Source organism: Sturnira hondurensis, unplaced genomic scaffold, assembly GCF_014824575.4.
Source record: "Sturnira hondurensis isolate 20B ecotype Veracruz unplaced genomic scaffold, ASM1482457v3 Scaffold0022136, whole genome shotgun sequence".
Classification (NCBI taxonomy): Eukaryota; Metazoa; Chordata; class Mammalia; order Chiroptera; family Phyllostomidae; genus Sturnira; species Sturnira hondurensis.
The window spans coordinates 10,486,967-10,512,677 of record NW_028094767.1 but is presented as its reverse complement, the minus strand read 5'-3'; the positions used below and the strand labels follow the sequence as shown (position 1 = coordinate 10,512,677).

The following is a 25,711-nucleotide window of genomic DNA, read 5'->3' as shown; positions in this document are numbered from 1 at the left end:
ACAACAAGGCTATTTTGCAGTTTAAATATGTCTAGGACTGTAAATTATTTGATTTTGGTTCTTTTATATGGACTTACTGTAAAACCAATGTCTGATTCTTAATTAATGAGAAGATTATGGTTAAAAATATATTATTTTTATGGTTTAAGCCTTGTAATTCTTTCAAATGTGTCAAATTGATAGAGTATATACATAGTATTTTCCCCCCTGAAAAATGATGAGTAAACATTTAACAGGATTTCTGGTAAAATGATATTCTACATGCATGATGAAGAAACATTATTTAGTAACAATTCATTCTACATGTCCAAATGTATATTGGAAAACAGTGAGGACTCTTTTTTTAAAAATTCAAAAAATACCTAAGTGTGTTCTTAGACTCAAAACTATTAAAATAATTTGGTTTTAGGTGATTATCAGTTAGTAGCTTTATTTCTTATGGTATTTTTTTTGTCTTTCTATAGGGTTGAAAGACACACAGAAGTCTTCATGGATATAGTTGATACATTTAATCATTTAATTCCTACTGAACACTTAGATGATGCCCTATTTCTAGGATCCAACCTGGAGAATGAAGTCTGTGAGGATTTTAGTACAAGTCAAAATGTCTTAGAGGACTCGCTGAAGAACATGCTCAGCGATAAGGATCCTATGCTAGGATCTGCAAGTAACCAGTTCTGTTTGCCTGTTTTGGATAGCAATGATCCCAATTTCCAGATGCCTTGTTCAACAGGTAATTCTTAACTTTTTTTTTTTTTTTTTTTAGTCTGCAATTTAAAATAAAAAGACTTTTTAGCAGCATTTTTTTTTCTTTTTGATGAGGGTAGTGAATTTAGGGTTCTTTCCTTTGAATTTAGATATTCTAGGCATCAAAATTAAAATTTAAACTGAATTTCCTTCCAGGGACTGTGGAATTATTTTCGAAGATAGTAGTATGGATATAGATAGGACAACCATATAATTAATTTATCATCCTAAGTGGGACACTTTTTGAGAAATACAGGGGGTGCTGTGAAAATTGCATCATGACAACAGTTGTAATTGGGACTCAGCCTAGCAAATAGGGATTGCATAGCAAATTGGGACATCACTCTAGGCCTCTAGAGTCGAGGGGAACAGCCGAATTGACCATTCTTGTTGCCCCTTCCAGCCCTTCAAGTCTAATTATTATGTGCTCCTATTTCAGACCATACCTCAAAACCAGAGAAAGAACTCTAGACTTGTGCTAGCCAACATAGTGACTGCTAGCCACATATAACTTAAATTTGAAATGAATCTGTTCCTAATTGAGATGTGCTGTTAAATGTATGTCAGAGTTTAAAGAGATTGAAAAAAAGCATGTAAAATATTTCATCAGAAATTTTGGTAATGTTGATTGCATGTTGAGGTGGTATTTTGGATATTTTTGGTTAAATAAGATATAATAAAATTAATTTTACCTCTATTTTTAATCTTTGTTTTTAAAGTGGCTACTTGAATATTTAAAATTATTCAACACATATGGGGCTTGTATTATATTTCTGTTGGCTAGCATTGCTCTAGAATCTGTATATAGTTGAAGTCAATGAAAGATTGAGGAAAGCAACTTTCTGTAGGGCTGTAAACTAATTCTTAGTGAGAAATTATTTCAGAGATATATTAATATGTTGAAAATATGTAGATTTTCTTTTATAATGCAAAGAAAATATTACAGCAAACTGGTACAGTTAACCTGTCCTGTAAGCTAGAATTACATAAAGGAAAATCAGCTTCACATGCAGATATGAGGCTTCCCTTCATTGTTCCCTAGAGTAGTTCACAGATTTAGGTTGTGTTGGTCCATTTTTCAGTGACTCTGGACTTCTGTATTTCAGTCTTCAGTGTATTTTTTAAATTTTCTTTTAATATTTTTATTTAATATTTTAATATGAAAATACTTAGTTTGGATTAGGTGGCCTGCTTTCATTCATAAATTTGTCAGATAACTCTGCCTGAAAACCTGAACATCTTGGCTAACTAGGAATCTTTTCATTATAATGCCATAATACCAACTCTTTTGAATTGCTTGCTAATGGTGTATCTCTGAATTATATACATTGTGTTGTGTTATTGCATAGACTTACATTGTTTTTGTTGTATTCTAAATGTTTTAAAGCTGTACAATTTTTGTTTTATGTATGCATTGTTCAAGTTTTTTACTTTGGTTCCTGTGTCAATACAGTGTATCTGATTATCTTTATTGTCAAGCACTTTTGACAGTGTTTTGTTGTATGCACAAAATTTTGCAGTCCAAATTCAGTAAAAACATTTATTGAATACTTACGTGCTTGTTACTAAGAATACAATTACCCTCAAGGATTTTGTACTGGGCCTGGAATTGACAAATGTGTCATCCTGTTAAGACTTCTTTACTTATAAAATTCTAGCTCTTTAGTAGTAATACTGGTATTCCTATGTTCAATTCCTCTTCTTCCATCCTTTTATTTTTTTAATTAAGTTTCATTGGTATGAAAAAGACTCTTTAGTTTTGGTGACCATTTTCTTTGGCTAACAGAAGGTTTTGAACATTTTTATATTAACATGTAAACCTTTTTAGAGGTATAATTAATATTTGTTTATGATTTTATTATCTTATAAACTTTCTTTTATTTAAGAATTTAAGTAGAATTATTTGTTTTTTAATCTTAAATTTGTTTGCTACAGTTATTTATCCTAGTTCTGAAGCAGAACTGGTTGTATTGATAATGTGTAATACATGTTTTTAAGATATGTAAAGGAATATGTGGGGGAGACTTAAAATAATAAAGCTCTTCTGTCTAGGATTATTTAGATTTCACTGTGCCATCAGGCAAGGGATTTATTTGTCTTTATTGATTAAAAGTTTCTATTGCCCATTGGGATAAAAGGCCTATATATTTTCTAGTGATAGTAAAGTGAAAATCATTACAATTTTTTTCTTTTAAATTTTGTTTTGAAATAATTTTAGGTTTAAGAGAGTTGCAAAGAAGAAATTTCATCATAAACTATTTACTGAAAACTGTATGTGGGCAACTTTAAAACTTTAAGATAGTCAGAAATTACTTTAATTTTTGTTATAAAATAAAGATGACATAGTTCTTACTCAGGTACTTGTACCTGCTATATAGGTTTTTATTGGTTGTCTTGACTGAAGCTTATCAAGTGAAATGACCCTATCGGTATTCCTCAGGCTACAGATTATGGATATTTTGTAACATTGGTTTTGATAGTGTTAAAATTAGCACATAAAACTACTGTGTCTTGTTCTGCTATACTAAACCAGGTTGGTTTGCTATTAGAGATCAGTGTTTTGGTTGACATAGTTGAGTGGCTTGGGTTATACTTCAGTTGTCTCCAAAAATCATAGAAGGAACTTTAAAGTAAAAATAGGAAAGAAAAATGGGAGATTACTTGTAGTACTTGTCAGATGCACAAATGTTGGAATACCAGTTATTTCATTTTGAGAGATAAACAGTTGATTTCCCATCCTCTTTTTGAATGCTTTCGACTCTGTAAAGTGTTTCTTTGACTGCATTGTTTGCATATAGTTTTTAGATTTGCCTAGTAATAACGATTTTTTAAACTCCAGCATGTGAGGGAAATTATTATGTGTGGGAGAAATGTTTGCTTTTGATGATCAAATCAATTGTTGGTGCTCTTCAGAAATCCTGTTGTTATCCTTAAAATGAAAATTATATTTTCCCAAGTATTAGGTTCCAGATACCAAATATATGGTTTATATATACCACTTACAGAATGTATTCAAAGTCATTGAAATGGTGTTTGAAAAATTGGCATTATAGTGTCATGAAGAAATGTTTATCTCATTTTACAAACAAACGTGTTTCCTTTTTATGAAGACAGCTATGATTCATAAATGTAAAACAAACTTTAACATTTGTGATCCTTTTCCTTTCATGGTGTAATGAAAAGAAATGTCCAGTGGGTATAATTTGATTTATTTTTCTAAGACCAGGAAGAAAAACACTGTAGATACAAGGGTATTCAGAACAGCCTTTCATTTAAAAGCACTTGCAGGTACTACATCTCAGTAAAAATAAGATGTCCTTTTCAGGCTATATCATGGCATACAAAAATCATCACTCACTTAAGAACACAAAAGCCCTCCTGTAGCGTGGTTTTTGTAGATTAAGCACATCAAAAAGTCATTGAATTCTTACTACTATCTTGTATATTTACTTAATATTGACTCATACTGTGTATTTGTGTTTTTTCAACTGTAAAGGAAAACTGCTGGCATGCTTATGTAATAGTTACTTTCCTATTGTTAATGACATTGATAATATATGTCATGAGGTAGTGTTATTTACTGTATTTTGCTGTGTGTAATGTGTTCCCGTGAGTAATGTGCATCCACATTTTGGGCCCAAACTTTCAGGAAAAAAAATCTTCTGTTTTAATTTTTTAATTCAATTATTTATTTATTTTAGGTACTTGTCTTTTGTATTACAAAGGAATTTTAGCATTTATTTTTGAACATGTCATGGTATAAGAAATTTTATGTAACAAATAATTACAGAGCACAAGAACAGATAAAAGATATTTCAGGTACTATGCATGTACTATGCATTTCATGTATTATGCACATCTTTATTTTTCCTCAGAAATACGGGCAAGAAAGTGTATATCATACACAGCACAAATACAGTATTAAGGATTTTAGCTTGTGCTGCTTCCTTTTGAGCAAAGTATTGTAATAACATATGACAAGCTTCTCAGCAATAGTGTGATTTGGTTCCTTTATTAGCACACAAATTTTTAATCTTTAATCACAGCGCTGTAGTTTGGGGCTTCATCATTAGAGGCAGACTTCATATCTGTAATATTGGAAAAATTATACTGTACTTGTTCTAGAGAAATGATTAGTGTCCTAGTATGTCACCGAGATTTGTTTAAAAGGTATTTTTAAGTTTTTATGGCTTCATGCTTCTTTTGGACATTTCCAATCAGACAGTACATTGACCTAATCACAGAGGACCTCTGGTCCAGTAAAATCCGTGTTTTCAGAAACTAATTATTCTTATTTGTACTTTATTTGTGGGGGTAGCAAACTCTGTGCCCGTTAATTACACATGTGGATCCAACTGTACATGTAAATTCATTTTATATTTGCATTACAGTATTTTTTCACTATGTTTATTGTGAGTGGTAGTATTTGTCATTTTTTTCTTTTTAGCTGCTGTGCTTCATTGAACCTCTTGTGTCATTGTATTTTTGAGAATTGCATTTGAACAAGAAAATACAAATTTAATACATACAAAGTAGTCATGCTAATGGATGAAACTGTATTGGTTAAGACAAAGTGTATACTCTGAATGCTAGAGAAGAGTAACTGACTGGCCTTTGAAAAACATGCATAGTCTTTAAGAATAAAACTTTGTTTCTGTAAGATTGATTATGAATATTAAATAATTATTGAATTACACTTAAAGGGATTTATTTTTGTGAAAGTGGGATATGCTTAGAAGGGAGTAAACAGAGAAGAAAGGCAAATGCCTTGTAGAATTAGAGATGTAACATGCAGAAACAAAAAGATGCTAGAAAGTGGAAAAGGTAGACAACATTTTTTTAACTATAAGATGCACTTTCCCCAAATTTGGGAGGAATAATGGTTGTTAATGCTGCTGTTCTGTTTACATTTACATTGGTGAAATACTATGTTATTTATGTTATTAAGTATTTTACCACATTTTTTGCTTCAAATTTTTTCCCCCTATTTTCCTGTAAAACCTAGGTGCGTTTTATGGTCCGAAAAATACGGTAACAGCAACCAGAGTGGCTTGAAAGTTAGTACCATTGACAAGAGATTTGAGTTTTTTGTCCATTGAAAAATTAGATTCAATATGTAGCAGTGAGAAAGAGACGAAGTTCATACCTCGTTTTATTGTGATTCACAGGTGTTGTGTGGCTTTTTTTTTTTAACATAAGGGAAGAACCTCTGCTAAGCAAATAGATTACAACTCACTTTATTGCGATACTTTTATTACAGTGGTCTGGGGTTAAACCCTGCTGTATCTCTGAGGTGTGCCTGTAGTTGTTTCTACTGAATGACCTTTTATGGTCTGTTCCAACAAAAGTGTTCCTGTTATTTATTCTTTATTAAAAACTAGACTATGTTTACTTTAATCTTAAATCCTATTTGTAGGTTTGATGTATCCCATTGCTTCTTTAAATTGTTTGAAGTACAACTGAAAGCACATGAAGTGAAGTAAGCAGCTTTTGTTGCTCTTAATTCACTCTTTCTTGCCATATTATTTCTTATGCTTTCTCTATGTTCAGTTTAGACATTTTTAAATAGATTATGTCAAACAGGTTATTATTTTTTAATCATTGCTGCAAGTCATCCTTAATGCCAAAATAACAGCAGTGAACTGAGATAAATAAGCCCTTTAACAGAAACACTAAAATACTACTTTCTAAATTTAGAAAATCCCAAGGTAGAAAATGAAGAGCAAGAGTGACATTGGTTTAAGACATTGTGATTGTGTGGAGGCTGGCAAACCCAAAGTCTTCAAGATAGGCTGGTGGAATGTAGGCCCAGGGAAGATTTGATGCTGCAACTTGAGTCTGAAGGCAGTCTGGAGACAGTTCTCTCTGCCTTTCAGGGACCTCAGTTTTTTTCTCTTAAGGCCTTCAGTTGATTTGATGAGGCCCACCCACATTATGAAAGAATCTCTTTACTCAAAGTTTACTGGTTTAAACGTTAATATTATCTAAAAAAAAGTCTTTTACAGTAACATTTAGACTGGCACTTCACCAAATATATGGGAACTGTGTCATAACCAACTTGACACATAGTATTAACCATCAGAGCAAGGTACTAAACTTTTAGAACATGATACATTGTTCTTTGAACTTTTGCTGCTGGTTTATTTATGTTGTCATGAAACTAGTAGTTTTAATCTCAGGATTTTTGAGAAAGTGGTGTTAGAAGCAGTTTATACAGCAGCCACGTTTTTCCCTTCATAAGGGGTTATGTATAATGGAGGTTGATAAAATAGCTAATACATGGGGGTGTTTAATGTACCAAGTACTGTACAAAAGTGCTTCGCCAGCATTATCTCATTAACTCTTAATAAAGAACTTAAAAGCTGTAGATAACTTAATCAATTCCATTTTATAGTTGAATAAATTGATGTTTTGAGAGTGATTAATTTCCAATTTCACCAACAAGTTAAGTCATAGCACTTGGAATGGATTCAGTTTTTCTGCCTCTAAGTACATGAGTGATCTTAAGGGCAAGGCTCTAAACTGTATCCCAAATTTTATTTGGCTTCATAGTCAGCAAAATTAAAATAAGGAGTGTTTGAAAAAAATTGTGGTGTGTCATGGTGTGTTTCCTGTTGAAATAATGTGTGTTTTGTAGGAGAGATTTATGAATTCCTGAAATGGCTCTTAGCTAAAGATCAAGGGGTTTTGGAGAGAAATAGGCATTGACTAGTGATTTAGTTAATTATGAGTAGTGGAAAGATGCTGCAAGGATGTGGCTTTACTAAGTGCCAACAGGGAGAAGTGTACTATGAGCTATTTAAAGACTCTATTAGGTAAAGAATTGATTCATTGTATTTATGTATCTCCCTTCTCATTTTACAGTTGAAGAAATTGAGGTTTTAAAATAAACCACTTGAAGAAATTTTGTTAAAAACCGATTGTTGTTTGCTTTATTCACTTTTTGAATAGTAGTTTTGTTTCTTATAGTATGCTAGGTAGTAGGTATACAATGTTGAGTAAAACAAAACTTGGTCTCTGTTTTTATGGAGCTTAAAGTTTAATTTAGAAATAACTTTTTTTAAATTTTTTTTTCTGTGAGGATGCTTAATAAGTCTAGTTATTTAACATACTCTTATCAGGAGAGTTAGTCTGCTTAGGCCTCCTGTGCCCCCAAACTTTCCTGCTTGGTATGCTAAGAATGCAAGGTCCTGGCCACTTTTTAACTGGGCCATTTTTTAGGGTCACATTTGCAAGAAGCAGCCTTGAAGAATGAGCTAACATTTGCTCCTTCCCCTCTACCTCTTACACCAGAGAGAGCAGTCTTGCTTACTCATAAAGCAGTAAGTTCCTCACACTGTTTTTCTCCTGAGTCTCAACTCACCATGGGTGTAAGCATCTGTCTAGGTCCATCCACCTTGCCCCTGTGCAACTTGCAGGTGGGGAGGCAAAGGGAACTGAACATAATATGATCATGCTGCTTGCTCTACCATGATGACAATTCTTTGTCTCTAACCTCATAGTCTCATGTCTTCTGTCTACACTATGAATTGGTAACAGGCTAGTTTGCAAATAGGGTAAAATCCTACCCATCACATTTCTTGACAGTACTGTGTTAAAGCTCAGAAATGATTAATGGGCATTTACCAAAGCACTTTAATTATTAAAGATAAAGAATATTTTAAACTAAATCCATGAAGGCAGGGGTTGCTTTGCGTGTTGTTTACTGGAATAGTTTTTAGTCTAGCATGTAGTAGGTGTTCACTAAATTTTAACTAGTGGAAAAACACAAAGGAAAAAAGTGAGGCCAAGTAGTGAGACCAGAAGTTAAGATAGTAAAATACTTGCTGCAGGTGGGGAACAGTTTTGGCTTTCAGATTTCTAGCAGCCATTGCACAAGAGAACAGCATTCCATGGTGAAAACATTAGTGTTCTTTAAGTAAAAACAAATTCAGTGTCCAGGAAAAGGAAAACTATTCTGACACTGAAACTAGAAAGAAATTTCACGTATAGTTTTACTATGATATGTGATATAATAAGGAAAATCCTTAACATGCTTTCAGTGGACATAGGGCTTTTTCTTATAATATCCCTCAGTATGTATTGCAGTACACAGGGTATTATAGGAACTAATATAATGGTTTGGCCCAATCACAGGTTAGATTTTAACTTACCTTTCAAACAACTTGAATATAATTTCTTACATCAGATTTTTAAATATATTGATGTAAGTGTGAGTTATGTAACACTGAGAATCACTGGGAATGCAATTACCTGCCCCCCCCCCCATTCAGCTAAGTGCATGGATATAAACTTTATAAATACATAGGGTTATGTAGATTTAAAGGTTGTGATTGGGGCATTTGTTTGACTAAGAGGCTATTCTGCCTATCCCGAGAAGGATAGAGCCAAATTTTTCCTAGGAAGACAATTTTAGAGCCCTTTAATGCATAAGTGGACAGGAGAAGCCTCATAATCACAGACATGAAGATAATTTTGATGTAGATAGTTTTTGTTTTATAGACCATCTTTAAAGTGGCAGCTTGTTCAGTGCAATTCATAGATTTTAGTCTCTTTAGTTCCCGTTGATTATTCTTGGCTGTTTTCTTCCAGTCATAGTGGGATTGTGCAATCCCTTGTTTCCATTTCACCATAATTATTGCCTGGATTCCTTTGGAACTATTTAGGTGTGGACTTTCTACCTCTTGTGCTTCTTCTTTATTCCACAATTGTTTGTCTTAGTTGGAGAATGTTCTGAAAAGATTTCTGAACTGGAGCTACTGGTGTTGATATTGTACTCTGCTGTCTCTTCATCCCTAAAGTACCACCTTTTCCTAATTACGATCTCCTTCTATTATAGACTTTATGTCTTTAAGTGCATCTTTTTAAAAATTTAATTTTTATGGTATTTTTTCCCATTACCATTTAGTCTTCTTACACACCCCTCCCCACAGCAATCACCACACTGTTGTCCATGTCCATGAATCTTTTTTCCTTTTTGTTCCATCCCTCCAACCCCTAACCTTCCCTACTCCTTAGCTGTCATCCTGCTCTCTGTGAGTCTGTCTCCATTTTCGTTGTTTGTTCAGTTTGTTCATTAGATTCCACATATGAGTAAAACCATAAGATGTTTGTCTTTCTCTGACTGGCTTATTTAGCATAAGGTTCTCCAGGCCCATTTATACTTGCGCAAAGAGTCAAATTTTATTTTTTCTTTTTCTTTTTTCTTATGTCCAACTAGTATTTCATTTTGTAAGTGTTTTGTCATTGTTTTACCCACTTATCTACTGATGGACACTTGGGCTGCTTCCATATCTTGGTGATTGTAAGTAATGTTGCAATGAACATAGGGGATGCTTATGTTCTTTCAAATTAGTGTTTTGAGTTCCTTTGGATATATTCCCAGAAGTGGGATTGCTGAGTCAGAAGGAAGAGCTATTTTTAATTTTTGAGGCATCTCGTATAGCTTTTCACAGTGGCTGTACCAATTCGCATTCCCACCAACACTGTAAAAGGGTTCCCCTTTCTCCACATCCTTGCTAGCATTTGTTATTTGTTTATTTATTGGTGATAGCCATTCTGACAGGTGTGAGGTTATATCTTATTGGTTTTAACTTGCATTTCTCTTGATGATTAGTGATGTTGAGCATCTCTTCATATGTCTGTTGGCCATCTTTATGTTCTCTTTGAAGAGGTGTTTATTCAGGTCCTTTGCCCACTTTTTAATTGGGTTGTTTTTTTGATGTTGAGTTTTATAAGTTCTTTATAAATTTTGGATATTAACTTCTTATCAGATACTCTACATCTAGCAGTAAGGTAGGTTGAAAAGTATAGTGTTAATTTTGGATGATCATATGCCCAGTTGAGAAACAGGAATTCTGGTGAATGAGGAAGGTTGGTTAAATGGATATCGGGCAACAGCTAACCATCTCAAGCATAGCTTCTGTAGTTTACTCTGTGAGGAAGTTAAGATCAGGATCTTTTACTTGTAAGCTGACCCCAGCTCACAGGTCATCCTGTGAAGTTTGAGTACTTGGCTTGTTTTCAGTGCTGATTCTGTTTCATTTGTCAAAGACTTTTCTACACTGCATGTCTATTTTTCACCCCTAACTAATAGAACTTGGCTTGATCTCATTTTGCATATTCAGGTCTCTGTTCATCAGTCTTGATCATCTCCTTATATCAAAAATTTTAGAAGGAGATTGGATTCTTGCATTGCTTCACTCTGAAGGGGTAGGTGTCAGAATTACTGTATGTGTATCTGAGGCTTCATTTCATTAAAGTCATGGTATTCAAGCTTTTTTTATTATACAAGTTTATCAGTATGACCTTTTTGAGTCCTTAGCAGTTTGTAAGTTTTTCTAAATACTTGTCTGAACTTTGCTAATGTTAATGTCCATTGTAAGACAGTAGGTATTTTAAAGTGATCTGTAGAAAACATAAGTGACATTTACACTTTAAAAATTATTAAAATTATTAATTGTACAAGAACCCTTTTGGAGTACAGTATTATTTTTTTATTTTTTATTTTTTAATATAATTTTTATTTAATTCTTGTTCAAGTACAGGTTTCTGTCTTATAATCCCAACCCTGCCCGCCCCCCACCCCATGCTCCCCGCCTCCCTCCCCTTTCCACCCCCCACCCTTAGTTATTGTCCATGTGTCTTTTATACTTGTTCATGTGAGTCCATTCCCTTTTCCCCTATGATTCTCTCCCCTCTCCCCTCTGGGCCCTGACAGCCTGTTCCATATTTGAGTGTCATTGGTTGTATTTTGCTTGCTTGTTTGGTTTGTTTAGACTCCTGTTAATGGTGAGATCATATGATATTTGTCTTTCACCTCCTGGCTTATTTCGCTCAGCATAATGCTTTCCAGTTCCATCCATGATGTTGCAAAGGGTAGTAGTTCCTTCTTCCTTTCTGCAGCATAGAATTCCATTGTGTAAATTGGAGTACAGTATTATTGAACATGCATACTTTTGCAAATTTCATCTTGTCATTCTGCTACAATCTTTTATATATCTGGTTCTAAGTTGAGTTTGATAACTTGATTTTAATGACTGTTGTGGATGATAAAGATAACCCAAGAAAGATACATGGGTTCAAATGGAAGGAATTCACTGTAGGCTTTACTAACAAGTTACAGTCCTAGTTTTTTTGTTCCTATCAAGTATGAAATAGCCTGTTGTTTGCAGGTAAATTGGAACGTAGCTGCCACCTTCAATGTATCTGTTGTTCTTTTAAATTTATAAAAAGTTGTTATACTTTAAAATATTTACCATTTTAGCTCAAAACTCACTGCATCTTTATATTCGGAAAAATTTTAAAGTGTCCAGTAAGAGTTTTCTATAGGTGCCACATTTCATTTTTAGTCACAAATCACAGAATGATAGAGACATTTCCAAACATTAGTTTTCTAACACAAATTTATTTTAGAAAAGCAATTATTTTCTTACTCATTACTAACATGTCACCTTTATGTGGAAGGGACAGATTAGGGTGCTTATTTTTCATTGTAACATATCATAGTTGCTTATAATGACAGTGCCTCATTCACAAAATTCTTTGTTTTATTAAAAAATGTATAACTCACCCTTAAGTATAACAATTCTTCAGATGTTTTCTGAATTAAGAGAACCTCTCTGTGTGGTATAAAGGTTTTCATAGTTATTTCCATTCATTAAAATGACTGTAAACCTCTACTGTTTATAAAGCTTTCTTTTCAATATAAAAAGAACTATGATGACATCCTGTAACTGCAAAATACTGAAGGCAAACAAATGCAATAAAAGTGTCAACTCCTTCCTATGGAATTCTCAGTCTCTTTTCTCAACATTGTTTCATGATAAATTGTGACTGGAATTTTGTCCAAAGGAGTATCCAACAAGGACACTAATGTCACTCTGATTTCATATTGGTAAAGTTAATTTTTCTTTTTTGTTTTTTTTGTTCAGGTAACAGTTAATATACATAAAAATGCTTTCTTCCTGGACACAGATATGTGTGCATTCCTTTAGTTGTGTACACCTCTTTAGGAGGACCCCCTGCTTAGTTAATCCTTAAAGTTTAATGAAAGCTGCTATATAAGAGTGTCTGTTGAAGTAGTATTTTATTTAGAGGTAGTACCTTCTCAGACATATACTGACCATATTTTTATATTTTTTCCTTGATGAGTTTTGCTAAATACCCGACAAATTTTGACTTTTAAAGCTTCTTAAAATTGGAACGCCTAATAAATGTGAATATTTGTAACTCTGTGTATACTAACATCATCTTTGACGTCATCTTATTAGTTTCTTACTCATATTTTTCCTTTGCTTTTTCTTGTTAAAATACTACCTTATGTATCTTTTTAAAGGTCATTTTAGATGTATTTTGGAACAAAGTAGATTGTAAGTCACATGCTATTTAGATACCTGATCAAGGATATATTTTTTCCTGAGCATTTCTTTTCTCCTAAGTTTTAAAAAAGTTGTTTATTGAGTTTAGAGATAGAAAGGGAGCGAGGGGGGGAAACATCTGTATGAGAGAGAAACATGGATCAGTTGCCTCCCATATGTGCCCCGACTGGGGATCGAACCTGCAGTATAGGTATATGCTCTGCCTGGGATCCCATCAAACCCACAAACTTTTTATGTATGGAATGATGCTCCAACTAACTGGACCACACTGGCCAGGACTTTTTTCCTAAAAATTTAACTTTATATTTTGAAAATTTAAAATATACTGAAAGAATAGTATAGTATACATACATTTATCTATTACCAAGATTCACCTGTTAATGTTTTGCTGTATTTGCTGCATCCTTTTATCAATTTACCAGTTTATCCATCAAATTTACCCATCCAATTCTTCCATCTAGTTACATTTCATCGTGCATCTCAAAAAACATTTTTACATAAGAAAATCATAACCAGACCTAAAAAATAATTCTCTAAAATTTAATATTATGTTTATATTCAAATTTGCCATTTGTTCCCAGAATACTATTTTTATTTGGTTTGTTCAAGATACAGTGAAGAACCTAGTATTTAGTTATATTCCTGAAGACTCCCACACCCCTTTGCAGTGTTACTGACGTTTTGAAGTGGTAAGATCAAATATCCCTCAGGAATCTCCCACATTTTGGTTTTTTTTAAAATTTTTTATTTATTTATATTTATTTGTAGAGAGAGGGGAAAGGAGGGAGAAGGGGAGAGAAAAAAACATTGATGCGAGAGAGAAATATTGATTGGTTGTCTCTCGTACATGTGCCCTGACCCAGGGACCAAACCTGCAACCCAGGCATGTGCCCTTACCAGGAATTGAACTGACGACCTTTTGCTGGATGGTGCCCAACCAACTGAGCCACACTGGTCAGGGCCCAAGTTTTGGATTTTTAGTATTGTTTCTTTGTGATATCATTTGGCTTGTATATTTCATTTATTTCCTACACATTGGGAACTAGGTTTAAAAACTTGCTTAGATTCATGTTAAACTTGTATTTGCCAGAAATCCTCATTGGTGATGCTGTACAGTTAATATATATCACATTAGAAGTCTTACAGTGTTTGGTTTTGATGTTAAGTTTTATTACAGAGTTAAGGTGGCAACAGCTAAAACTCTTCTTCCTAAATACTTGAAATGTCACGTGTTCTGGAGGGGCATATGCTTTTGGCAACATGGAATTGTAGTTCCTCTTTACTACAATGGTTTTACACATTCATTGATAATACTTGGTGGAATCAGTTGTAGCAAAGGGATGATTTTCTGTCTTTCCCCTTACATTTATTTGTTGGTATTCTTCTGATAAACATTTTCCCTAATTACCTGGTTACTCTGGGGTATAGTGCCTAATGAAGAGGCAGATTAAAGGGAAAGGACTGACATTTGGTTACCCAAGTTTCAAAGTGAGGAGTTGGTGAAATGAGCACATCCAACGCCTAGAGGTGGCAAATTATTATTTTTTGGCTTGCTCTTTTTAGGTTGCCATAATGGGTTCATGGATTTTTAAAATACAGTGAATCCTCACTTAATGTCACTGATAGGTTCTGAGACTTTAAGAGAAATGATATGTAAGGAAACCAGTTTTACCATAGGCTGACTGATAGAAGAGTAAGTTTGTAATGTTTTATCATGAAGTGCTGTTGAACTTTATTCAAAGACCTGCTGTAAAATGTCTTTGGACTTACTAGTGTATTTTTCTTAAACACCTAGTATATTCCATCCATCTAATTGATAGCCCAGGAAATTGAGATGATTAGAAATGTGTGAAATAAAAGTAAGGGGGTGGATGCTTATGAAGGTGTGTTAATGTAATACATGAACAGAAAGTCTTACTAGTTTTTCTCTGAGGGCTGCTATTTATTTTTCTTAGGAAGGGCTCTAGAATTACTCTTAAATGAAATGAGCTTGGTAAGGGGATTACCTAATCCAAAATGCTCTTAAGAGCCCATAGAGACTTAATATTGAAGATACAAAAGTATTTACTGACTTCTAAACCTAAATTATGGAATGAAACAAGATATATTTTACTACGTATATATACAGTTGCTTTAAGACTAAATACATATAGTATTTGCTTCTTATTAAAGTAGGACCCTTACCTAGGTATATTTTAGTTTATCAGGTATATTTAGGTTTATCAGAATTCTCTTGTGTTCCAAGTTCCAATAATTCTTATGGTCTAAATTTATTCCTGAGTTGACACTTTTTTTCCATCAAGGTTGTATCTTTTAAAAATTTTCACTATTATTGAGGTATAATTGGCATGTAAAATTAAGATATTTAAAGTATATACATTAGAAAAGGATTCCCCCATCTAGTTAGTCACTATACTTATCACCTCACATGTTTATATTCTTTTATATGTATGAGAACATTTTAAGTTCTATTCTCCTAGCTTTCTCAGTTGTACATTCTTGTGGTAGTCACCATGCTTTACATTATATTCTCAGACCTTATTTATCTCATACGGAAAGTTTGTACCCTTTTATTAACCTTATCCCCACTCTATTTTCTTCCATCCTGTGCCACCCCTCTCCCATCCCTGGCGATCACTTTTTTTATCCTTTGTTTCTTTAAGTTTGACTTTTTCTTTTTTTAGATTTCACATAAAAGTGATGCCAGGCAGTGCTTGTCTTTTCTGTCTGGCTTATCTTACTTAGTAGCATAATGCCCTCAAGGTCTATCCCTATTTTCCTAAATGTCAGCTTTACTTCTTCCTCATGGCTAAGTAATATTCCATTGTGTGTGTATGTGTATCCTATCATCTGTTGATGGACACTTCAGTTGTTTACATATCTTTGCTGTTGTGAATAATATACTGCAGTGAACATGGCAATGTAGATATCTCTTCAGTATTCTCCTTGCATTTACTTTGGGTTTATATACCCATAGGTGGAATTATGGGTATATATATTACTTTGAGGTGGTAGTTCCACCTCTTAATATTTTGAGGAACTTTCAGACTGTTTTCAACAGTGGCTGCACCAGTCTGCATTATTACCAATAGCACAAGGGTTTATTTTTCTCCACATCCTAACACTTACTCATTCTTCTCTTTTTTTGGTGACAGCCATTCTAACAAGTGTGAGGGGCTGTGTTGTTGTTTTAATTTGTGTTTCCCTGATGAATAGTGATGTAGAACACCCTTTGTACCTCTTCGTCATATGTATGTCTTCTTTGGAGAAATGTGTATTCTGCTCATCTGCCCATTTTTAAATTTTACTTTTTATTCTTGTATGAGTTTTTTAATACATTTTGTGTATTAATCCATCCTTTATCAGATACATGATTTGTTGATGTTTTCTTTTGCTGTGCAGAAGCTTTTTGATTTGATGTAGTCACATTTGTTTATTTTTGCTTTTGTTGGCTTTGCTTTTGGTGTCAAATCCAAAAAATGATTGCTGAAGAGTGATGGCAAGAAGCCTACCCCTTATGTGTTCTCCTAGAAGTTTTATAGTTTCTGTGCTTTATGTTGAAGCCTTATGTTTTGAGTTGACTTTTTTTTTTGTAAGGTGTATGGTAAGGGGTCCAATTTCAGTCTTTTGCACATGGCTTTCCAGTTTTCCCAGCATCATTTGTTGAAGAGGCTGTTGTTTCTTTGTTGTATATTCTTGACTTTCTTGTCAAATTAATGGGTTAATTTCTGGGCTCTGTTCTGTTCCATTGATCTATATGTTTATTTTTATGTCAGTACTATACTGTTTTGATCATTATAGCTTTATAATATAGTTGGAAATCAGGAGCTGCCTCTAGCTTTGCTCTTCTTTCTCAAGATTGCTTTGCTTTGGTGGGAGGGTCTTTTGTAATTCCGTATAAATTTTAAGATTTTTATTTGTGAGAAATGGCATTGGAATTTTTGATAGGGATTGCATTGACTATGTAGATTGCCTTGGGTAGTGTGATCATTTTAACAATATAATTCTTCCAATCCATGAGCATGGAATATTCTTCCTTTTTTTGTATGTGTGTTTTTACTTTCTTTCATCAGTGTCTTAGTTTTTAGCATACTGCTCTTTAACCTCCTTGGTATTTTATTCTTTTTGGTACAATTTTAAATGGGATATTATGTCTTTAACTTTTTTAATACATTTGATGAAAATGTCTACTAGATAGAGAATTTATCAATTGTAGCCCTTTGGTTTGCTATGCACATACCCTGAAAACTGGATCTTCCTGAGTAGCTTTTTTGTTGTTATGTGCCATGTTGGGATGCTTCCTTCTAATTTGTTTTCTGAACTGTTTTCATTCTTACTCTTGAGTTTTGCAAGAAGTCCATCAACAGTACTGTGGAGTAGAGGTGTTTTATTCTATTTCTTTTACTGATTAAAGGTAACTTCTTACTTGGAGTGTGGTTTAATGTGGATGTTCTAATCTCTTGAGATAGAACTTGGGAACCATCAAATTCTTGTATGTATTCATGTGTTTCTTTTTTTTTAAAATTCGGGCTGTTATTAACACCGAGCACTGTATGTTTCAGCTGCTGTTCTAGAAATTGGAGATATCTCAGAAAGCAAAATGACAAATTCTTACCCTCATGGAGTTTTATAATTCATTTAATACTGTGTAGACCATTAAAAGTCTTTTCCTGGGCTACTACAAATTAGGGATGTTAAGTGTTTATTTAACTTACAGAAAAAATATCTAATGCTCTAAGAACTTTTTCTTGAACCTTGATTGTCTCTTGTTTTTCTCTTATATTTGAGTGAAAGCAAACAATGTTATAAAACTAAGTGCCCAGTTGAGATCTGATTCTTTGATATATGACACCAGTAAGTAATGGTAAGATGCATATTATAAGAGAGTTACGTTGCATATTTTTAAACTGGTTGGTTTTCATGGTAACATTCTTATTAAATAGCATTAGCACCTTACTTCATGGCTCCACAATTGTGAGGTGTAATGATTTGCTTTGACATAAAAGTAGTTGGTGCTATTTGTTCATTTAACAAATATGGATTAGATCCCTATCATGTGCCATACTCTTTCCTTTGCTGGAGGATAAGGTGGTGTTTGAGACAGAGTACCTGTTCTCATGTAGCTTACAAGAAGAGTGTAAGATATAGACAATGTCTGGTTGTTTGATTCACAGTGGAAGCCATTGTTTATTTGATTTGGGCTGACCAGAGTAGGTCTCTCTGCATAGGTGACATTAAAAGTATCAGCATCCTTAGAGATGTGTTTTGGCAGCCTTTGAAGACCCTGAGTCAATTAAATATTAATACATTCCAATTAGAGAAATGGCAAATGAAAGTATTCTTCACTTTAAATTAAATATACTTAAGTGGTGATTAGCTCTTTTGTCAGATTAAAGTATTCCATTCATTGTTAATAAATACTTCTAATATCCCTTTGGGTTGTGTTTATATGATTACATTCATATTTAGTTTTTCACCTTAGTGAGTTTAATCGATGTTTTATGTAAATGAACTGTGAGATAATGATTTCCCCATGAGTTTTTCTACCAAAAAAGAAAAGCAGAAGGAATAAAAGTAAAATTTAAACAACCAAGTAGTAAGTCCTTAAGCAACTAAGTACTCCCTGATACTCCCCAAATACACAAACTTAGTATTAAGAGTATTGACCTGGTCACTGTAGGTTTTCCAGAAGTAGCCAGTGGGTGGCCAAGTGCCTTTCCTGTTTGCTTATTTTTAGAAGCATTAGAGCAGAGCTAATCCAATGGAAAATTTGGTGTGTACATTTCATTGTTGTCCTTAAAATCATAATCCGTGTTGCATGGTAGTTAAAAAATAAGCAGAAACCTTTAGTACATTTTTTAGCCCTTATATCTTAGATACATACTTATATATTTATGAAATTAGATTTTCTTGTTTTGAACTTAGTTTTGCCTGTGCTTCATCTGTTGAAAAGAAGAATGTATATACTGTCATTCTTACAATTGGATTTCAATGTTACCACATACCATCCTTTATATTTATTCATTAGTATATTTCTGTTGCCCTGTTCTTCTGCTCTGTGTATAACAAAACTCCTGGAAATAATTTCTGTGCTCTCTGTCCTTGATCTCTGTCCTTCAAATTCAGATTTCATCCTCACCAGTCACTACCAGATCCAAAGGTCATTTCACTTTTGTTTTACCTGTCAGTGGCATTTAATTCAGTTAATCTGCCTTTTGAAATCATCTATGCACTTGACTTTGGTTTACAACTCTCTTGGTTACTCTTTCACTTCCCTGTCTTCTTTTTCTTTGTTTCTTTTAATGTTCCTCTTCATCTTTTATGACTGATGAATGCTGGAGTATCTCAGGGTTCAGATTTTAGGCATCTTTTTTTTCAAAGATTTTATGGAGAGAAACATCAACGTATGGTTGCCTCTCATGTGTCCCCCACTGGGAACTGGCCTGCAACCCAGGCATGTGCCCTGACTAGGAATTGAACCTCGATCGTGTGGTTTGAAGGCCTGCGTGCGCTCAATCCATTGAGCTACACCAGCCAGGGCAGGCATCTTTTTTTTTTAAGGTTTTATTTATTCACCTTTAGAGACAGGGGAAGACAGGAAGAAAGAGAGAGAGAAAATGTCTTATTTCCCCCCTTCATTCCCCTCTACCCAGCACACCCCTCCTCCACCATTCCCCCCCTTTAGTTTATGTCCGTGTGTCACAAGTTCTTTAGATTCTATATTTCCCATACTATTCTTGTCCTCCCCCCTATTTTCTACCTACCATCTATGCTACTTATTCTCTGTACCTTCCCCGCCCTTCTCCTCCTCCCACTCCCCTGTTGCTAACCCTCCATGTGATCTCCATTTCTATGGTTCTGCTCCTTATCCAGCTGTCCTCTTAGGTTGCTTTTGTTTTAGCTGTNAGGATTCTCTCCTTCATTTGAATCTTGGCTAATGTAATTATGATGTGCTTTGGTGTGTTCCTTCTTGGGTCCAACTTCTTTGGGGAACTCTCTGAGCTTCCTGGATTTCCTGGAAGTCTATTTCCTTTGCCAGACTGGGGAAGTTCTTCTTTATTATTTGTTCAAATAAGTTTTCCACTTGTGGCTGTTCCTCTTCCCCTCTGGTACCCCTATAATTTGGATGTTGGAATGTTTAAAGATGTCCTGGAGGTTCCTAAGCCTCTCCTCATTTTTTTGAATTCTTGTTTCTTCATTCTTTTCTATTTGGACATTTTTTCTTTCCTTCTTGTTCACTCCCTTGATTTGAGTCCCAGTTTCCTTTCCATCATTATTGGTTTCCTGTGCATTTCCCTTCATTTCAATTAGTTTAGCCTTCATTTGTTACTCTAACTTGTTACTAAAATCAACCAATTCTGTGAGCATCCTGATCACCAGTGTTTTGAACTGTGCATCTGAAAGATTGGCTATCTCTTGGTTGCTTAGAATTATAGGCTCTGGGGCTTTGAGCCGTTCTTGAGCCATAATGTTTTGGTCTGTTGGCCCCTGTTAAGTATGAGGGGCGGAGCCTTAGGTGTTCACGAGGGTGGGGCAACCCAGTTGCTGGGTTGTCATGCTGTATGTGGGGGCGGGGTCAGAGAGGGGCAGTGGCATTTGTTTTGCTCTCTCTCGGACTTCAGTCCCTTCTGCTGCTTCTCGCAAGCAAACCTGGCCCCCTGGTGCCAGCTTCTGGGTGTGTGGGCCTGTGAACCCTCCAGGACCCTATGGGTCTCTCCAACAAACTCTCTGTGAGCATGGGAGCCTCTCCTGGCACCTCAACGTGGAAAGTCTTTTCAGTTGGTGCTTTTACGCTCTAAGGCCAGTCGTTGGGGTCCTAACCTGTGCCGTCTGTCTCACTGCTTGCTCCTTCACTTGGTTTATCTGTGCGTGAATGTGTGACCACGGTCAGCCAGCCACTTTGTGCCCTCACTGGGTTTGCCCGTTGCCACCCCACACCTGGGATCTGCCAACAGCTGCCTGGGCTCCTGGGTTGGTCTGGTCCGGCCCAGCTGCTTTTTCCTATGCGCAACCCCACTTGGGAGCCGCTGACTTGGCCCCTCTTTACTGGTCTGGCTGAACAGTTTGTTGTTGTCGGACTTCGGTATGGTTCAATTTTCTGTGTTTTGGCTGCGTTTTTGTTACTAAAACTTTGTTGTCTTTAAACTTGGTTGTGCGAGGAGGCACAGTGTTTCCACCTACGCTTCCATCTTGGCTGGAAGTCCTCCTTTTGAGTTTCTTTGCAGTCACTCTTTATATATATATATATTCTTTTCTTTTACATTAGATATTCAATTGGTCAGCAAATCCTGTTGGCTTTATTTTCAGAATATATCCAGAACTTGGCTACTGGAACTCACTTTCTTCACTGCCACTATATATAGTCTTAGTCATTTCCATCTTTTACCTGGATCATTGTTTGAGCCTGTAAGTGGTTACCCTGTTTCTGCCTTGTGGGATTTCTCAGTGTATTCTCAAACAAGTATCATGAGTGAGCCTTTAAAATGTTGGGTCATACCACCCTTGTGTTCATAGTGCTCTGGGAACTTTCCATTTTGCACAAAGGAAAAAAAAGCTCAAGTTCCTTCTGGCCTGTAAAGTCACTCCTCAGTTTACCCTGCTACCTCTCTAATTTTATCTGCTGTTCTCTCTCTCCCTTTTGCTAATTTAGCCTTATAGACTTGCCCTTAATTCTGTTCCTTTTAACATCCTGCTCCTGCCTCAGGGTCTAAGTACTTGATGTGCCTTCTAGTTAGAAAACTGTTCCCTTGTTCAGGCTTTGGCTGAAAAAGTACCTCAGCAGTGTCGTTTCCAAGATCCTTCCAGCCTGTACAGTGCCTTTTTGGGAATTAAGACATCTTTTCTCCTGTGCAGAGCTTGAAGAGCTGACAGGGGCCTTCACTTTTCTCCTGGGCTAGAAGGTCTTGTACAGTAAACGAGTACAAATATCTTCGGCTTTCTTTGACCATTCTAATGCAAATTACAAACTGTTCTTTGTTCCTTTCTCTGTGCTTCATATTACTTTTTACTTTCATTTATATGACTTATCTAACATGCCACATATTTGTTTCACCCTCATTAAACTAAAGACTCTTGGAAACGTATTTTCTAAATTTTTAAAATTTTATTTAACCTTTTAAAGATTTTCTTTATTTATTTTTAGAGAAGGAGAAGGGAGGGAGAAAGCGAGGGAGAAAAACATCTATGTGGGAGAGAAAGAGCTATTGGTTGCTTCTCGCAAGCCCCCAACTGGGAACCTGGCCCACAACCTAGTCTTGTGCTCTTACCAGGGAATTGAACCAGTGACATTTCGGATGCTCAGCCCAGTGAGCCACATCTGTCAGAGCCTGTTTTTGTTTTTAATGTATTTTATGGAAAGTATCAAAGCAGTGAGAATAGTAAATGAACCCTCATGTACTTATATATTAGTCCGTGGTAAAACTGGTTTTGTTACACGTCATTTTGCACCTATCAACAATGTTAAGTGTGGACTTACTGTAATATCATTTGTAAATATTTCAGCATGTATCTCTAAATGATAATAATTCTTTTTTAAAAGATTTTATTTATCTAATTTTAGACAGAAGGGAAGGGAGGGAGAAAGAGAGGGAGAGAAACGTTAATGTGTGGTTGCCTCTCACATGCCCCCTGCTGGGGACCTGGCCTACAACCCAGGCATGTGCCCTGACTGGGAATCGAACCAGTGACCCCCTGTGGTTTGCAGTCTGGCGCTCCATCCACTGAACTACATCAGCCAGGGCTGATAATAATTCTTTATTTTTAAAAAATAACCACAGTAATATTATCCTGCCTAAAACAAAGTATATTTTCAAATATGTAGTCCACCTTTCAGCTCTAACCAGTTTTCTCAATATTATTTTGTTTTACAGTTTGAATCATAATTGAAATAAGTGTATTTAATTGGTTGATTGTAAATTTATTTTAGTTTATATTAGTTTTCCCCACCTTCTTCCCCCATCATTTCTTGATAATTATTTGTTGAAGAACTAGGTTATTTGTCTTGATAATTTTGTATCATTGGCATCTGGAATAATCTAGATACATGTGACACATTGTACCCACTCAATAGAGGTAAATACTTTGAAATATTTTAGGGTAGAATTAAAATGTTACATTCTTAGGGAATAATTACCACCTTACTTTTATATTAGCTTGATAGTATAATCTTAGCAATTAAGAGCAATTAGACAGTTGGGAAGGGGTCAGATAAAGGGCACTTTAGGAATATAAAGAGTTATTTGAAAAGATCTGCCAGGATATACTGATAATGGTTACCTTTTATTTAAGATACTATTGTTTGTATAAAAAGCACTATGTTAGAAGTTACATTAGTTGATTTCAGTTGTCACAGCAATGTTTCAGTGAATGGTGGTAATATCTACATTTTCCCAGTGAAGTAATTGAGGTTCATTGGGGGAAGTGAAGGAGAAGTGAGTGCTAGGCATTAATGTCTCTTAAAACAAACTTTATGGAACTAGAGGCAGCTAAATGCACATGCATGTATTACTTTCATAAAAAGGAAAAACTTTAAAAAGTGGCACGAATAATAATACTACTTTTCCTCATAGAAAACCTTTGTTTAGTATATGTGTTTCTGTCTTTTCCTAAGTCATCCACATCTATTAACACATTTTAGGGGGGAGAAATTTTTAAGAAAATATTTTAAGATGAGATGAATTAGAAAATTGAGTAAGAAGGAAAAATCTCTGAAAAAAATAGTATTTTGGTTGTGTGTGTGTGTGTGTGTGTGTGTGTGTGTGTGTGTGTGTGAGATGAGGGGTAGAGGGGAAAAAGGGAGTGTAGAGCTTAAAAACAGTTAACGCTATATACCACATGCAGTTCTTTGCCTCATAATCATGCCCTTTAGTATGTTGAAAACATTGAAGATCTGCGATGAAGACACTGTTTTAACTTTGTTTAACTCAGTGTCATTCTTTCAGAGTTGTTTGGTTAAACAACAGAAAACCCTGAATTTGAGTTTGCAAAAGTTCAAATAGTTGCGTACATTTAAATATAAGACTTCAGAATGTGCTAAACTAAATGTATATTAGAGCAGAAAGGTTGGATAATTTAATAGTATTGAAGTAACTTGAAGACAGCATTCTGAAGACAAATTAACTTTGGTCAACACAAAATAATACTAAAATAAGGTAAACAAGGGGAAATATTGCAATAAATAGGTAACACATATTATATAAAGAATTCACATATTATTGAAAGCAAAAGACATGAAGACCTGAGTAGTAACAGGGTAGGCAAAGGTAAAGAAATACAAAAAGACAGTAGTTTATACAACTGAAGGCTTTTTTAGTGACATGTTTCTTTGAAAAATCCAAAACTCAGTGCCAGTGAATTCTTGAGGCTTAATGTGAAGCTCTTTGCACTGTAAATCTTAAGTAATCTTCATGGAAATTCATCTGATGAGATAAAATAGTAAAAAACCCCCATATATTTGCTTTTTTTGACTCAGTAAACCTATGCTTCAAAATTTATTGTAAAGAAGGAATTGAAAAGGAAAAATATGTGGATAGAGTAGCTGATTTTGCATTTTTCAAATTAGGAATGTTAATATCTAAAATGATAAATTCACCCCCAAATGGTTAATTACACATAACATACAGCTTGATGGCATATCCTGCTATGGCCTGTTTTGGGGATAAATGTATGGATTGTTCATGAAGGAAAGAACTCAAACTGAAGGGAGGCCCAACTAGAGGCTGGATGGTCTGCAGTATTACATGAGAAAGCTGTGGGCCTTGGTTAAGAGGATGAATCCATGTATTTCCTTACTCTATTTCAAAACACAGACCTATTAACTAGGTATCTAACCTTGAGTGTTGTGACTGTGCAAAGATACCATGTTCTTTGGTTTTTTTCCCCCTCAAGTCTGATACTTGATGTAAACTTTTATTGTAGGGGAAATAATTGTCCTAGAAATGGTTGAGTTTGGCTTTTGTACTGTTAATGTGAATTAAAGGATGTCAGGTGGTTTTCTATTTTGTGAAGTATTAAAGTAATTTAAACTAATCCTAGTTGTTGAGAACTTTAATAAATATAACTCCAAATGATTTTTATTTTCTTTTTATCTCATGTATCCCCTCTTAACAAAAAAAGATAAAAATTAACTAGTCTTGAAATAATGCAGTATTAGTGTTAGGAAGACTTCACATAGATTTGACTGTCGTCAGAGCTCAGGACATTTAATTAGGACCATTTGAAGATAGGGATAGGAGGGATTTTAATGTAATTTAAATTCAGGATCAAGGTGGTTTCTGAGTCTGATTCTAGGTTTTATGCCAAAAATTTCAAATGATGATGACACCTGATTCTGGAATGTGGAAAGGAGGAAGAAACATAATTGTTTTTTTCTGCATGGCATGGCTGACTGCATACTTGCCTTCTAAACAGTTCAGGGCATTGCAGTTTGGGGGCAGTAACTCAAAGTTCCCATTTTAGTGGATTATTGAAAAGGACTGTCCATTTCTTTAACAGTCGAGTATCAAGTACTGAATCTTAGCTTGCATTACGGCCTGGGAGGGAGAGATGTGGGAAATCCCTGAGAGTAGGCGTTGTTCTGAAAAGAA

General features: G+C 34.8%; 1 protein-coding gene across 5 annotated transcripts in view; it reads left to right on the top strand.

Annotated features, from left to right (window-relative positions):
- Nucleotides 1-25,711, top strand: part of PHF3 (PHD finger protein 3) — an 87,439-nt gene that overhangs the window by 9,226 nt on the left and 52,502 nt on the right. For 3 of the 5 annotated variants that reach the window (XM_037034336.1, XM_037034335.1, XM_037034339.1), the window contains exon 2: nt 465-733. The exons of 1 other annotated variant lie outside the window; for it this stretch is intronic. In XM_037034336.1, coding sequence (XP_036890231.1) covers nt 490-733 — 244 coding nt within the window. In that variant the 5' untranslated portion in view covers nt 465-489. Of the gene's footprint in view, nt 1-450; nt 734-25,711 lie in introns of those variants that run through there. One more of the 5 variants, XM_037034334.1, reaches the window with a different exon arrangement.